Source organism: Panthera uncia, chromosome A2 (genome assembly GCF_023721935.1).
Source record: "Panthera uncia isolate 11264 chromosome A2, Puncia_PCG_1.0, whole genome shotgun sequence".
Classification (NCBI taxonomy): domain Eukaryota; kingdom Metazoa; phylum Chordata; class Mammalia; order Carnivora; family Felidae; genus Panthera; species Panthera uncia.
The window spans coordinates 72203021-72219051 of record NC_064816.1 but is presented as its reverse complement, the minus strand read 5'-3'; the positions used below and the strand labels follow the sequence as shown (position 1 = coordinate 72219051).

The 16031-nt window shown below is 42.5% G+C and overlaps 1 protein-coding gene and 1 gene segment (V, D, J or C); both read right to left on the bottom strand.

Moving 5' to 3' along the window:
- Nucleotides 1-16031, bottom strand: part of LOC125929817 (T cell receptor gamma constant 2-like) — a 134505-nt gene that overhangs the window by 41518 nt on the left and 76956 nt on the right.
- Nucleotides 12610-16031, bottom strand: part of LOC125929816 (uncharacterized) — a 32533-nt gene continuing 29111 nt past the window's right edge. The window contains exons 7-8 of the mRNA XM_049641316.1: nt 14835-14882; nt 12610-13235 (exon numbers count right to left, since the gene is read on the bottom strand). Coding sequence (XP_049497273.1) covers nt 13093-13235; nt 14835-14882 — 191 coding nt within the window. The 3' untranslated portion in view covers nt 12610-13092. The remainder of the gene's footprint in view (nt 13236-14834; nt 14883-16031) is intronic.

Genomic DNA, 16031 nt, shown 5'->3' with positions numbered 1-16031 from the left:
GTGCTTATTATCTGACATCATAGTTTTTACCAACCTGATGGCCACCAAACAGGATCACATTGTTTCAGCAGGTTATTGCCCTGGGCTGCTGATGAGGAAGCTGAGGGTCTCTTTTCATACCTGGCACCCACTGAAGTCTGTCCCTCGGACACTTGGCCGTCCGTGTCCTTTGGGTGCAGCAGAAAGGAGGCCGGTGGCAGAGGCTACAGCACCCAGAGGAGCCAGGCTGCCCACGGCCGGGCCCACTTTTCCTGGCCGTGTGACCGGACCCGGTTCTCAATGCGCTGAATCTCAGCTTCCTCGTCTGTGAAAAGGGAAATCAACCCACACCTCACAGGTTGGTGAGGATTAAATAATTTTATACACATGGAACACTTAGGAGAGTGTCTGGCAAATCAAGATTGTTAGTTATTCTTACAGTTCCTATTTATTTTTTATTTTCGAGAGAGAGTGTACAAGTGGGGGACAGAGGCAGAGGGAGAGACAGAGAGACACAGACAGACAATCTTGAGCAGACTCCAAGCTCAGTGCGAATCCCAATGTGGGTTCGATCCCAAGATCCTGGGATCATGACCTGAGCCAAAATCAAGAGTCGGACGCTCAACCAACTGACCCACCCAGACAACCTTACATTACCTATTAACAGTAATTTATAAATCTTATAAATACAAAAAATAGATATTGGGCATTATACAAGTATTGTTATAATACATCATTACAAATAGATTATACATAAAAATAAAGGTAGATTGTATAAACATTAAATAATTAAAATTAAGGTTATAGTAATTGTTCTTAATTACTTCTTGACTTGAATGAATTTGTTTCTCTTTGATATTTATCCTGTGTGAGTTTTAGCTGTTGCAAATATCCTCAGCTAATCTACTATCTAAACTTCATGAAAGCACTTTCACTAAATAGTGATTCTCAGTTTTGTAGTCAAATGTTTGTATGACTATATCCTTTACATACTTTGAAGTCCTGTTTCAGAAAACTCTTCCCTCTTCAATATCATAAAAGCCTTCTATCATTTCCTGTTATATTCAGTTTGAGATTTTCCTCCACGCTGATCCTGGCGTCAGTGTGTCTGGACATCTCTGAACTCATCAATCACTCAGTGTCTCGTGTATTTGCTCCTTGCACTTTTACATAAGGTCCCTGCAACAGAGTCTGAACACAGAGAAATTGGTGGGGACTTTATCGGTTACCGGGGACACAAAGACTGAGTTGTACTGTTTCTACACTGAATGCAGTAAGGAACCCGGATGGACGCTGGCGGAGACGTGAACTGGTGGGGAATGATGTTCACCCCTGATAAGCTGACATTGAGTATGGAGTTACAGGGAGAAAAAAAAAAGAGTTAATCAATCGAAAGATATTAAGAATTCCCTTGTATAAACATTGAGCCAGCGATTGTGCTTTTCATTCTATACGATCTCTTAATTTTATGTACCTATAAACATAAACGTGTCGGAAAGAAATGTAACCAAAAAACGCGGCTCGTGTAAGAAGAAATTGCTGATTGTGAAGGTTGTCAGATGTTTGGTGATACAAGGACATTAGTACTACATTGCATTTAGTGTGTGCCTGTAAATTTAATTAGTGTCAGAATGTAAAATACCTTCTCTTCCAGGTAGCTCACTCTGGCTGGGATGTGTGTGTGTGTGTGTGTGTGGTGATTTGCTAACACATACTGACTCTGCACTTGCTTAATACTTCCTGAGCTTGACACCCATGTCCCCTGACCTCCATTCTGTCAGTCAAGGCTACTGGGGCATCACACTGGTCACCTGTCACATTGCTAGGATCCTAGTTGGAGGAAGGAGGGACAAGGCCCAGGTCCCGTGGGATTGTCTCTGGGCTCCCCAACCGCCAGGGGGAGCCCTGGCTCTGAATTCCAGGGGTCCCTCCAGTGAGGAGAGGCCTTTGCAGGCTGGACCTTGTGGAGAACAAACCTGAGTGTCCCAGCACACCAGACTGTTAGACCGAGGGAGGAGAGGGAGCACGAGTAGCCAGTCAGGGGTTGGGCACCACGGAGAAGCCCACTCTGGCCTGATCAGCGTTTAGCAGCCGGGGACAGGGTGACGTGGGAGGGCCCAGGCTGGCAGAGCTGCTCCAGGCATTGGGTGCTTGTGGCACAGACAGGTCTCTTTGTGGGGTTGGGATGTCATAGCTGGAGTCCACACCCATAGCTAATCCGTGTGCAGCTTTTCCGTATGAATAGAAACACAACATTGATCATCTCTTCTCCTGCCCCAGATCCTTCAGTGACATAAAGGATTGAGGAAGTCATGGGTCCTTAGCCTGATAGAAAGCACGTTGTCACCACCCTAACGCAGTTGTCCAATCTCCGGGTACCGTCTCCTTGTGTTCTCTCAGTGTTTCTGGAAACATGCATGCCACACCATCAACCCTTTGTGCAGCTTGCGTCTTCCACCCTTCACACTCTTCTCTGCAATCCTCTACACACAGGAGAGAAAGCTCCCCACCCCCCACCCCCTGGCTCCTGGGAGAACATTCTCTGCATTTCCTAGGACATTTCTTCCACCTGTGCGGGCTGCACTGCCTTCAGCACTGACCTGGCCTCGTTCTATCACTGGGATGGAAACTTGACTTACAGACTGTGTTATTTTATTCCCAGCATCGAGCTTAGTAAATATCAGAAGCACACCCATACACAGACGGTAAAGCAGATTCCAGGCAGAAAGACTCAAATGAAAGATCAAAGGCACAGAAATGTGACATAGTGACTCAGGGGAACTACAAGTAACTTGATATTCCAGACTATTGACATTGGATCTAAAAGCAGATTAAAACACAAAAGCATAGGAGTGCCTGGGTGGCTCAGTCAGTTAAGACTCCAATGTCAGCTCGGGTAATGATCTCACGGTTTGAGAGTTCAAACCCCATGTCCCACTCTGTGCTGGAAGCTCGGGGCCTGGAGCCTGCTTCAGATTCTCTCTCTCTCTCTCTCTCTCTCTCTCAAAAATAAATAAACATTAAGAAAAAAAGATTAAAAAAACACAAAAGCATAGAGTCAGATGAAATATGGATACGAATTAGCAGAAAATCTCTTTCTCAGCCAGCAGAAACTTAAAGAGGGATTAAACTCTTGATTACCTCATTATGAGAGTTATTTCATGGAGATTTTTTTTTTATGTCCTAGGACTTGTTCTTTTGAAAAAAGGAAGTTCACACTTTAAGTCGTACTTCTGCATAACCTTTATTTTTCTAAGACTAATACAATTTCTCAGTAGTAACATATTTACTCAATTACAAGTTCAGAAGAGCCAGATAATAGTAATAGAAGGAATAACACCTTAGACATTCTTCGTCAAACTTTCCAGTCCTGAATCCATTGGCTTCCTGCCTCTGACTTTTACCCCCACCTAGTGGTGGCTGGGAGCATGACCAGTTCATTGGATTATGGCGCTGAACTTGAACACCGTCAGGGTGTCCTCCTGGGTAGCTGCTTTGTTCAAGACAAAATGTGGCTAAGTAGTAGGCAGAGAAGGAGTGTTCAAAGTGACTTACTTTATTGTATTATATTTTCATTGTATAAACATGCAAGTTAGGAAAGAATTAAAATTAAACTTATTATTGGAATTAAGGCGCCTAGAAAAGAAGATTCTCCTGTAAAGCAGGGCTGGCTCATTAGGCTACTGGCTAAAAATTACACAGAGCAGGAGTCTGTGTTTCTGCTGTCCTGGGACTGACACACCGCTGATTGGCGCCTGGGGGACAAGAAGGCATCTGGGGCTGCTCGCCTGCTCTTGACTTTCCTTCTCCAGCGCCCAGGGCAGTGCCGGCACTTAGTAGATTTACAACTGTGGAAAGAAGGAATGAGAAGAAAGGAGAAAGAAAGACATCAGTCAGAGTAACCAAAATTTAAAGTGTTAACATTTTCCCTTATAAAGGAGTGGTTTGAATTTTAATATCCTAGAGATTTGAAAAATTGTTAGATGTGCTCTGAGAGGCTATATAGGTGGTTGGTTTGCAGGTTTGCGTGTGGGTCTAACCATGTCCTGCTCACCTGTGTGCTCCGTGGAAGGATGAGGAAGCACAAGCCTCTGTCAGACGACAGGGTTGAAGGTGTCACGTGTGGTCACGCAGCGGAAGTGAACCAGTCGTGATGCTGAGGAAAAGCTACTTTGTCACGTTCTAAGTCATGGAGACACTGAGAATGAAGACTTTGTATAATATATAATCTGTGCTAAGCAAATCTGGATGGAGGCATGAAATTGGAATCTGACACCTTCTGAAAGTAACCAGCACACAGGCTGGATTGTCTGGGCCAATCTGGCTAAGTCCTGTGTCCCCAAGTACGTATTGTTAGAATGCCTTTCATTTTTCTGATGTGTTCTTGCTTAAATAAGCAGTTAGGAGTCACCATATTTATAGTCAGTAGATCTGAAACACAGTATTTCTATAAATATTTAAAAATTTTTTAATGTTTATTGTTTTTGAAAGAGAGAGTAAGCACAAGCAGGAAAGGGGCAGAGAAAGAGGGGGAAATACAGAATCCGAAGCAGGCTCCAGGCTTTGAGCTGGCAGCACAGAGCCCAATATGGGGCTCGAACTCACGAACCCTGAGATCGTGACCTGAGCCAAAGTCGGACACTTAACCGACTGAGCCACCCAGGTGCCTCCAAAATACGATATTTCTAATGTTTAATAAAATGTTCGAAAAGAATGGAGACATCACTGCTGAGGGTATTACTTAACCTTGATTTAAAAAAAAAATAGCTTTAAGAGGTATAATTTGCATAGCATAAAATTCATCCCTTGTAAATTTGTGATTGATTTCATGGTTTTTCGTCAATTTATACTTTTTAAACAATAAAATTGTAGAGCAATTATATCATCCAAAGTAGTTTCTTTATTTCCACTTATTCCTTGCTCCTATTTCCAGTTCTGGATAAACCACTGATCACTTTTTATTTTATAAATCTGTCCTTTTTAGACAATTAACATAAATTAAATTATACAATGTGTAGTTTTTTACATCTGGCTTCTTCTACTTAGCGTAATGTTTTTGAGGGTCATTCATGTTGCATGCATAAGTAGTTTGTCCCTTTGTATTGCTGAATACTATTGCACTGAGTGGATAACAGCATTTTGATAATTCACCAGTGGATAACATTGGAATTATTGCCAACTTTTGCTATTATGATTAATCCTGCTATAAATTTATGGCATGCATGTCTTTGTGACAACATTTATTTTTATTTCTATTAGACCGATTTCTAACAGAGGATTCCTTGGGTCTGTAGGTTTCCAAAGCGGCTGCGACATTTTGGTTCCCTCCAGCAGTGTGTAAGAATGTGGTTCTTCTTGGTATACATATAGACAATGGAATATGTACACATTCTTAAAAAAGAATGAAGTTTTTCCATTTGCAACAACATGGATGGACTGAAAGAGTGTAATGTTAAGTGAAGTAACTCAGACAGAGAAAGACAATAACTATACTAGTTCACTTATATGTGGACTTTAAGACACAAAAGAAGAAACACAAATGAAACAGACTAACAAAAAACAGATTCCTAAATACAGAGAACAGACAGCTGGTTGCCAGAGGGGGTGGTGGGTGGGAGGATGGGGGAAATAGATAAATGTTATTAAGAACATTTATTGTGATGAGCACTGAATACTTCATAGAATTGTTGATTATATTGTGCACCTGCAACTAATATAACACTGTATGCTAATTATATTTCATTTTTTAAAAATCTGTTTCTCCCTGTTCTCACTGACACATTAGAGATTATCTTGTTGATGATAGACATTCTAGCAGGGGTGAAATGGTGTCTCTTTGTGGTTTTCATTTGTGTGCCCCTAATGAATGGTGATATTGAAAATACTGAGAGGTACTTATTAGTTGTTTATGTATCTCCTTCAGATAAAGGTGTGTTTTAAGCCTTTTATTGTTTTTTTAAGTTATGTTGTCTTCTTACTGAGGTGTAGGAGTTCTTTATACATTCTAGATAAAAGTCCTTTCCAGATAAAAGTCCTTTATATGATTCACAAATATTTTTCCCCAGGCCGTAGTCTTTCATTTTCTTCATGGAGCCTCTTGAAGCACACGTTTTGAATTTTGATGAAGTCCAATTCATCAGGATGTATTCTTTTATGGATAATGTGTTTGGGGTCATTTCTAAATGTTTTAAATGTTTATGTATTTTTGAGAGAGATAGATACAGAGCACGACAGGGGGAGGGGCAAGAGAGAGGGAGACAGAATCCGAAGCAGGTTCCAGGCTCTGAGCTGTCAGCCCAGAGCCCGACACGGGACCTGAACTCGTGAACCCTGAGATCATGACCAACTCCCAAGTCCACCCTTAATTGACTGAGCCACCCAGGCGCCCCTGCTTGGGGTCATTTCTAAGAACTCCTTGCCTTCATCCTGTGTCAGAAAGATTCTCTCCTATCTTTTCTTCTAGTAGATTTTATAGTGTTAGCTCTTCCGTTAAGTTTATGGCCCATTGTGAATTATTTTTCATACATGGAGGAGGTAAGGAATGAAGGTCATTCTTCTGCCCTCAGATACCCAGTTGTAGCTGAAGCATTTGTTGAAAAGTCTATCCTGTCTTGCACTGAATTTACTCAGCACATTTATCAAAATCCAGCTGACCATAAATACGGGTTTATTCCTGGCTCTCAGTTCCCTTCCAGTGACCTGTAGGCTCTCTCTGCACCAGGACCACACTGGCTTAATTATGTAACTGAATTCTTCTGTGAGCTCTGAAATCAGGTGCTGTAAGGCCTTGCTTGAAAGGCTCACCCTGCTGTCCCCAGGACCCCAACTGTGTCAGTAATAAACCTGTTCATACCCTCCGTGCGTGCGACTTTCTCAGTCTCAACACGCAAGTCAAATTTGGGTGCACCCCTGCCTCCGCCAACTGCTTCTGCAGGGTGACCTTATCGGTCCTCCAAGTGTGTTCTTTCTCAAAAAAATTTTTTTTTGTTAAATCTAGGTCTTTAGGTTGCCATGTCAATTCTAGGGCGAGTTTATTAATACGGGTCCACAAAGCCTGCTCATTGAATCGTTAGTGAATGTGGTAAGAATTGCCATCATAACATTGAATCTTCTAATCCATGACCATGGGCGCTCTCTGCATTTATTCTGATATTTTTAATTTCTTCTCTACCTTCTTTTATATTTATCAACAAAGAAGATTTGCTCGTCTTTTGTGAAATTGATTCCTAAATGTGTTATTATTTTTGGTTCTATTGCAAAAGGAATTCTTTCGTCAGTTTCAGTTTCAATTTTGCCTGTTAGTACGTAGAAATACAACTGATATTCTGTACTTTGAGTGTGTACCTTGTGACGATGCTAACCTTGTTTACGAAGTGTAGTTTTGGTTTTGTGTGCGTGTAGATTCCATGGAAATACTCGCCTACAGGATCATGTCATCTGTGGATACATTTTTGTATTTCCTTTTCAATCTGATAGAGATCTTTACTTGACTGAGTTGCACTGTCTAGAAACTTTAATACCATGTGGACTAGAAGTGACAAGAGCAGACATCTTTGTCTTGTTCCTGGTCTTGGGGGGAAAGCATTCAGTCTGTCAACATTACATATGATTACATATGGGTTTTCAGAGATGCCCTTTATTAGGTGGAACAAGTTCCCTCATACTGAGATGGTTTCTTCTGCTCTCTCAATTTAAAGCTCTCTAGCGAATATTTCACTTCAGGTATAAAACGTTTCGATTATAGATTTTATTTATTTTAAACATATGTTCTGTTCTGTAATTTGGGTATCTATCATTAGAATAACTCTTTGTTGACTTTTTGTTGTCATAATGTCCTTTATTGCTTTAAGCATGGATTTCTAGAGGGTTTTTTTTTTCTTGAACACAATTTGTAATAGCTGCTTTGAAGTCTTTGTTAAAGAAAATATCTGGACACACTCAAGGACAGTGTGTGTTGAGTTGTGGGGGCTTTTCCTCCTAAGAATAGTCACACTTTTCTGATTCTTTGCCTGTCTTCATATTTTTTTATTGAAAACTATGCTGCTGAAAATATATTGCATGTACTCCTTTTTCCACAAAAGTTTGTTTTCCATGTTGTTTGTACGCTCAGTGAGTTGCTTGGACTAAATCTGTGATATTATATCCCCTGCCGTGTATGATTGCTCATGACTCTCTTGTTTTCTTTTAGTTATTTTATTTTGTAGCCTAGCTTCCTAGAGATCACACCTTTGTCTACATAGCTTAGTCGTAGCCAAGATTAACTAGGGATTGTGTTCAAGCACCTTAAGACTGTGACCCTTACCAAATGGTTATTTTGTATAGATTGGGTAGCATATTCATATTTTAGGCAACTAGCACATAGACTTCATGTGCAAAAGTATAAGTCTTCCCGGCTTAAAATTTTTGTTGAGTATTTTCACAGCTCCTCTACATATGCCCATCACCTCAGGGTCACACAAGAGTCTGTGGCTGGCTTGCACTCTTTCGGGTCTCTGCTAAGCAGGCACACAGCTTCAGCCAAGCACACGCTTGCTGCAGCCATGACCTCAACCTCAGGCCGGCACAGCCCCTGCCTTCCTGCCTGCACACCACTGAGTCTCTCGATTCATCCTCACATTGCTCCCCACCCCAAATTATCTGAGTTCCCTTACACTGTGGGATTTGCTGCCAGTCCTCATGGCCTGTCCCATCTTGGAAGAACCTTCATGCCCATGGAACCGGGTGTTGGCAGGCGGGGGGAAGAATGGGAGTCCCTCTAGACCAGAGCACCACTGTTGTTCCCTGATCTGCAGCTTTTCAGCATAAAAACGTCTCAGATTGTTACATGAATTTGGACATTTTCCAACCACAGATATGGTCTTTGTTGACCTAGTCCAGTTTGCAGTTGGTGTCCAAGGAGATGATTTGTTGGCCGTAGCCAAAAGACCTGGCTTACATTCACTTTTCAGTTATGCAAAGCATACATTTTAATTAAATGTTTGGCTTTATTTAGGACTCTCAAGTAATTCCAAGACATCAGAATTGGGGCTCAAGTGCCATTAAGCTGACAGGTGGAGAGTCACTCACAAACAGGAAGACGTGTCATGACCATCTTCCCCGGGCTCATGTCCAAGTGGGAAGGCGTTTCATCTGCCCCTGTGTGTCTACAGCCATTCAAGAGGATGGAAAGTGAAGGCTTCCAACAGCCATACCTTTATCTATTTATGTCACCACAAATGTCACCTGAACTGTGTGACATGTATGAGGTTAAGATGTGGGACGCAATCTTTTCTTAAGATTCTGTTCATTCTCCTGTGCCAGATTTGTTCTTGGCTCTAAAGCAGGCAGACACTCTCAGAGGGAAAAAAAAATGTGTTGTTTGAGGTGTCTTATCTGACAAGAGGAAAGCAGCTGTGAGGCAGGCTGCTTCCTTTGTGCATGAGGAGGCTCTATCCCTAACCTGTACCTTGGTTTCTCATGACAACTTTTTTTTTTTTATCTTCCCTGACTTTGAGACTAATACATACTTTCTGTAAAAGTGTTTGTAGATCACAGACTGCCCCTCGAAATATTCAGCCACACCCGTGTTGACAGTTTCATTTTTTTCCCCTGCTCATTTTTTGTTTGTAATTTCCCATTATGGTGGCCATACTGCCAATATATGTATACGTTGTTTTAAAAATGATAATTTAAAAATAATACAGTCACTTTATTGCAGAAACTTTGGAATATGCAGACATGCTTGAAGCCATTTGGTTATTTTCTTCTTGTCTTTCTGATTTGCATGGACGTATTTATGTTTTTATTTTTATAAATATATTCCTATGCAATATATCGTTTTTTTATTGCATATTTGATTTTCCTTCCTAAATGAATAATTTTCTGTGATGTATAAATGATATAAATATAATTTTAAGTGGATATAGAATATTTCACGGAAATAAAATAATTATTTAACATATTTTTCTGCTCTCAGACGTTTAAAGTTTTTTCTAATTTTTAGAGGGAAAATGTACGTAATGGAAAACAAGTATTCTTGTGTCAGAGATGTTTCCTGAGGAAATAACTATGGAATGTAATGACAGGGTCAAATGTGCATTGTGCAGGTCAGATCAACTTCATCTGTGTTTGTTCTGAGAATGAACCAAATGACAGAAGTGCCACCAGAAAGGGTGTGGAACCCTGAGGCCTAACCAGAAAGAGCTTTTTATGGTGGAGAAAAGGGGAGGAGAGTCTGCAGATTCTAGAATTTGGACTCAATCTAAACAACTCAGTGGTATAGTCACATTTAGATTTTCCTGTCTCAGGAGTGGAGTCTCATATATAACAGGCCAACAGATGCCTATGCTGCATGTCAGTGTATAATTTATCATGAGACAGAGCTCAGTCCCGCACAGGCTAGGCTGAACCAGTAGTATGTGGCCCATGTTCATGGAAGCCAAGGCTCACCCAGAGGTTAGCGCCAAGCACAGAAGAGGAATGAAATCTATGGTGAGATGTTCTGTGAAGTCAAACCTTGAAAGCCTAAAGCACTGACGTCAACAATAGAGTTTTGTTTCCCCAGGGACTGGTCAGGTTGGGTCTCAGGACTGGGCACCCTCTCTGTACCATGTTCCAGTGGAGCAGGGGTGGGGACACTTGCTCTTTGTGTTCACATTGCTGAACAGCCTTCCTCTGCTGGACCCCCATCCCACCTAGCTGATGTGCTTGTCTTCTATTAAGCTTGCTCGAATTAAGCTTGACTCTACAGTCATTTGTCCTGTAGAGGGACTTGGATGAGTCAACATTCAATTACACACTTGACTCAGCACCTGCATATGTCTGTGTTCTTGTGATGAAAGAAGCACCTCTCTGTTGAACATCTACAGCCTACCTGTGCTAGTAGATTCATGGGCCCTGGTCTTGTGTCAGCCTGTCTACACCGAGAAATGAGACTAAAAGACATGGGTTTCAGTAAATCACATGCCATTAAAAAGTGCAGATTCTTCGTGGAATGTCAGGATTGGCTAGGGCTACAAGAAGTCTGCATTCTGCTTCCTTCAGAACAGTGTCATCAGAGAGGACTAAAGTACAGCGGCTCAACAGTCCTGGTCATGAGACTCCCAACTCAGGTAGCAGCTACTTGGAATGAACTTGGTATAAAATAGGGACCTTTCACCACAGAATAAGAATATCTTCGGCAGCAATCATATGCGTGTGTGCAGATGGATTTTTCTTTCATTAGCTGTGACCTTTTGGAAGTGAGCAAAGTTGGCTGTGGTTTAACTGCCCTTAATTTATCATGTAGCACCCCAGCCACCACTTGCACAGCCCCAACCAGTAGGGGCCGGTTTGACTTCAAGCATTTTCCACGAATCAACCACATTTGACAGAGCACATAGACCAGAAAAACCCTGAAAAAACAAAACACCAGTGCCCTCCTGCCCCCCCACACTGTCCCCTACACCACCGCCCTCCCCCTTCTCTGCACCTGCCAGTGCAGAGCAGAGCCCGCAGGGCTGCCCAGGTCGGGTTGGGGAAGGGAGGGGCTGAGGATTGGAAACCACAGGGGACACTGGCTAGGAGTGCCCGGCACTGAAATCAGCCCACACGGCTCTGGGTCATTTGTTAGTCTCCCCTTTGCCTCCGTGCTTTCCACATGCAGAACCAGTTCCAGATCAGTTCCAGATCAGTTCCAGATCTCTATGTAGAGACTTTGTCCTAAGGAGGTCTGATCCAATTCTTGAGACTCAAGGAGTAGATCAAAATTAAATTTTCGCTTCCTTGTATCTGGTGGGTCTTACATAGGTTCCACCTGGGAATCTCTACTTGCTTCAGAAAATTCCTGTCCCACCAAACAGAAGGTGATTGTAAATAAACAAAAATCCTCCCCAGTTTGAAATGAGACATTGTTTTCATTCTAATATATAAACGTTTTTGCTTTAAATGCATTCATTAATGAAAACAGAACATATACAATCACTTTATTTTTCTTCGCCTACCACACCCTGAACGTTTTGTTTTGCACCCATGTTTGTAGCAATACACACACACATAGAAATGAGTGTCATACTTGTTAGCGTGTGTGCGTGTGCATGTGCGTTCTCGATTTTTTCTAAACTAGAGCTGCCAACAGTGGATGCTGATGCTGTTGGGGACTTGCATGTGCCCAGCATAATTATGTCGTCCACACAACCTAGGAGACAGGTCACTGTAACTCCATTTTAGAATGAGAAAATTATGGCACAGAGAGTTCAAATAGCGATAGACCCAAGATTTAAACCCAAGCACTTGGAGTTCAGAGTCCACGCACTTAACCTCTCTACCACCCTCCCTTTCCAGAGTTGGTACAGCTCTCGGGAAACATGGTGCCCATGAAATACAGGTACAAGTTTGAACACATCTGCCAGTCACGCGATTTGTGATCCTGTCACCAGCAGAGCGTCTTAAAACAAATGAGTCTGAATCTGCTGACTTGGAAGGAGAAATAACTTGGGCACCTTCACTGGCTGGGGCTCCCCAGGGGCCAGTGCCCCAAAGAACCCTAACTGGAACAAGGACTCTCTCAGGGCAAGAGTTAGAAATGTAGAATTGACCATGATTACATCAACGCTGAATGTGAAGGCTCAGTTGTCATGCTGTCCCTTACCTTGTACTCAGATCTCAACAAATGAATGTCCACAGAGGCAAAAGTAGACTTGTGATTGTTTTTATTGTGCCTATTATGAAAAACATAACAAAACTCAGGTAGCAAAGATGGCAGCTTCCAGAAATGTAAAATAAAAGGCCTCCAGGAAGTTATCTGGATACAGAGCCCCAGGAGCTCTATGGAAGCTGCACGCCAAGTGTACTCAGAGGCGAGGGTGCTGCGCTGCTGACGAGCTGGCGGAGGTGAAAGATAGAGACATACTGAAGCCCCCGTGGATGCCCCCCGGCCCCATCCCTGAGTCATGGCAGGAATTGTTCTCCATGCAGAGTGACATTTCCTGTCTGCCTAGCTGTTTGTAAACCTGTTCTGCAATGATGACACATAGAAAAAGAAACATGTGAACTGAAATAACCCAAACGCAGAAAGAAAGCCCCGCTATATCTCCAGCAGACTCTTCTAGTGACAATAGCCAATGGAGAAAAGTGGACCCTTGGTGCCACCATGGGTTAGGAACTCTTCCCATTGTCACAGAGTGCTGGTCTCCCAAGCAGACAGATGGCGATGATGACGGTGTAGACCATGTTCTTGATGACAAGGAGGAGGTAGGTGTAGTAGGCAGAGGTGTTCACGAGCTGCACCTGTCGGGGGTCTAAAAGAAGCCATTGGTTAGTTTCACACATTTCTGATGTCCTGGGTTGGAGTGACTCTCTCGCCAGTACAACTGGAGAGTAAGCATCTACACCACCATCACCACTAACACCACCCCCAAGACTACTCAGAATCCAGTTTGCCGACCAAGTCTGTAAAAAACCTGTGAAATTCACTTAGAACATTCCAAAGTATTCTAAACCATGGTTGTGTTTGTAATTCATGAACCCAGGGGGGGAAAAACCATTGGTGATAAATAGCTTTTAGCATTTCTTCATCCCCCGCATGTCCCTATGTAAGAATACTAGGCAATATCCATTAACCACAAACTAAATGTCAGTTGAGAACTTTGCCTAGAAAGCCTTAATCCTCTTTAATTTTGCAATAACATATGAGATTATTACTTTCATTCCCATTTTCTTATACTGAGGACAGGGAGAGGAGCAATTTGCCTGATTTCATGCAACTAGTAAGTACGAGAGGCCAGATTTCAATCTCAGCAAGCTGGTGTTTCAGGACGCATTCTCAGCTACTCTGTCATTCTGGATCTCTACATGCAATGAATACCCAAGACACCCAATGATTACGGATAAATGTAAAGTTGGATGATGATAAGGAGGATGATGACGAGTAGCCAGAGTCCAGGAGCCCCTTGATATTGGACGTGAGGACAAATCAGCAGGACTAGAGCCAATGGTCCTCATCATTTCCTTTGTGCATACGTGGGGAGAAAGGGCCAGGAACTACTACTTATACTTAGAATGTACTCACAGGTACTTATTATGTGGCTGCTAAATGAGATACCTGAAGCAAGACACTCCACATAGGGGGCCTTGTGTTTTCAATAACTGAGTTGGGTGTTACTTGTGTCATTTGTGGTTGGCTCAGAAAATGTAAATAAGCTAACCCTATTCCTGCAAATAAATAATTAAGACTGGGGTGTAAGTCTGGATTCTGGCACGCGAAGTCCTGCCATCCCACCCACCCCAGGTGTGCAGCCTGTCTCAGGGCCTTGGGTTTGGGATGTAGAGGAAGAATGAAACCTGAGTAAGTGTATGAAGTCTTGATTCATCTAGCCTGGGGGGAAGCCCGGATCTCACTGTGTGGCATGATACAAGGGATGTAGTTAATCTCAGCTCCTTGTCCTCAGGGGCAAAATGGGAATGAAATACAGTGAGTGTTAAGAGAATTCAACAAAATGCACTGACAGTAACACGATGCCTTTTGTCCAAGAACCTCTCAGCATCATTTATTAAGTACCAGCAAGAATAGAGACTTAAAAAAAAAATCTAAAGCAACAGCATATTTTCCTCAGTTAGTAGAAACAAAGGCCACAGAAATGCATGAAGTGCGTTGTTAACAGACGTCAGAGCCCCTCACTGCACCCCTACTTTACAGGCCTCTCCTTCCCAAGCCAGCAGTTACTGTGTGAAGACGACTCCTGGGAAATGATGGACTGACTTAAATTACCACTCAGTCTATTTTGCAAGATCCTGCCATTGTGAGGCTTCTACCCGAAGCCAGAGAAGTTCAAAAGTTAAGTTGATCCGGAGGAAACAATGCTATAGCCTAACATACAGGAAACAAGTACAAAACTTACCATTTTCATCTTTCAGAGAAGCTTTTGTGTAGTTAACAGCAGCGAGCTCTAAAAGAAATGAGAGCAAGTATTATTCTGTTGTTCATATCCATTATTTGACTCGTGTCTGTACTGTGGATGGTTTGATGGATGGATAGATAGATGATAGAGAGATAGAGAGATAGATAGATAATAGAGAGACAGATACACAGATAGGTAGATATACAGATAGATAGAATCTGTCAACAGATAAGAAAGAACCATTACAAATAGGAGCCCACAATTCCAGAAATGTTGCTCTGGTTCTTTGTAATTCTTTGTAGATCAATTCATATACTGTATTTCGGTGCAGGAAGATGTTGAAGTTCATGAATTTTTTTTTTCTTTCTTCCTCACAACTGGGGAGTAATGTCTAAGACTACATCTTGTTTTCCCTCTGTCCTCACAGCTCCCAGCACAGTGCCTGTGGCAAAGTAGGTGTTCTGTAAATACTTGTTGAATGGAAAAACATCCAGAAACAGTGGCTGCTGTAAAGTCCTGAGCACACGCCGCTCACGTGAAGCGTGGCCACCAAAACGATATCATCCAACCGGAGAATCCACAGCAGAATCTTACACATTGGAAGGAGGCTGGTGTAGGTCAATTTCCCATGTAAAAACGGAAGCAGCCTTACCTTTCCAAATCACACACACCCCGGTAACCGCAAGTCCCACACATGATTTTCTAGAGTGGAGGTGTTTGTGGGCATGACAACAAGGCTAATGAAAACCAGTACCCTTAGATGATTATTCCTGTGCCAGGCACTCTGTGAAAGTTCACGTACATTATCTCATCTGATCCTGGTGACACTGACATGAGCTGGATTTGGAGGACTCCATGTTATGCGCAAGGAAATAGGCTTTAGAGTCAATAAGTACTTTGCTGAGAATCATACCAGTGACGGGCAGAGCTGGCACTCAGGGTCGGTGGTGGGGGGTTAGGAGAGCTACAGCATGTGGAACGTCCCTTGTACAACAATCCATACAAATCAAACCTAAGTCCACCATCGTGGACTCTCATATATCTCTTCCGGATACCCTCATTACTTTTACCAACTGATCATTTATTACAGAAGCTCAGGATCTGGGTGTACTTTCTGCAGGGATAGGGTGATAGGCAAGTCACATCGATAGCTGCCTGAATATATAAAACATGAGATGAGGGTTGTATTTATCTAGA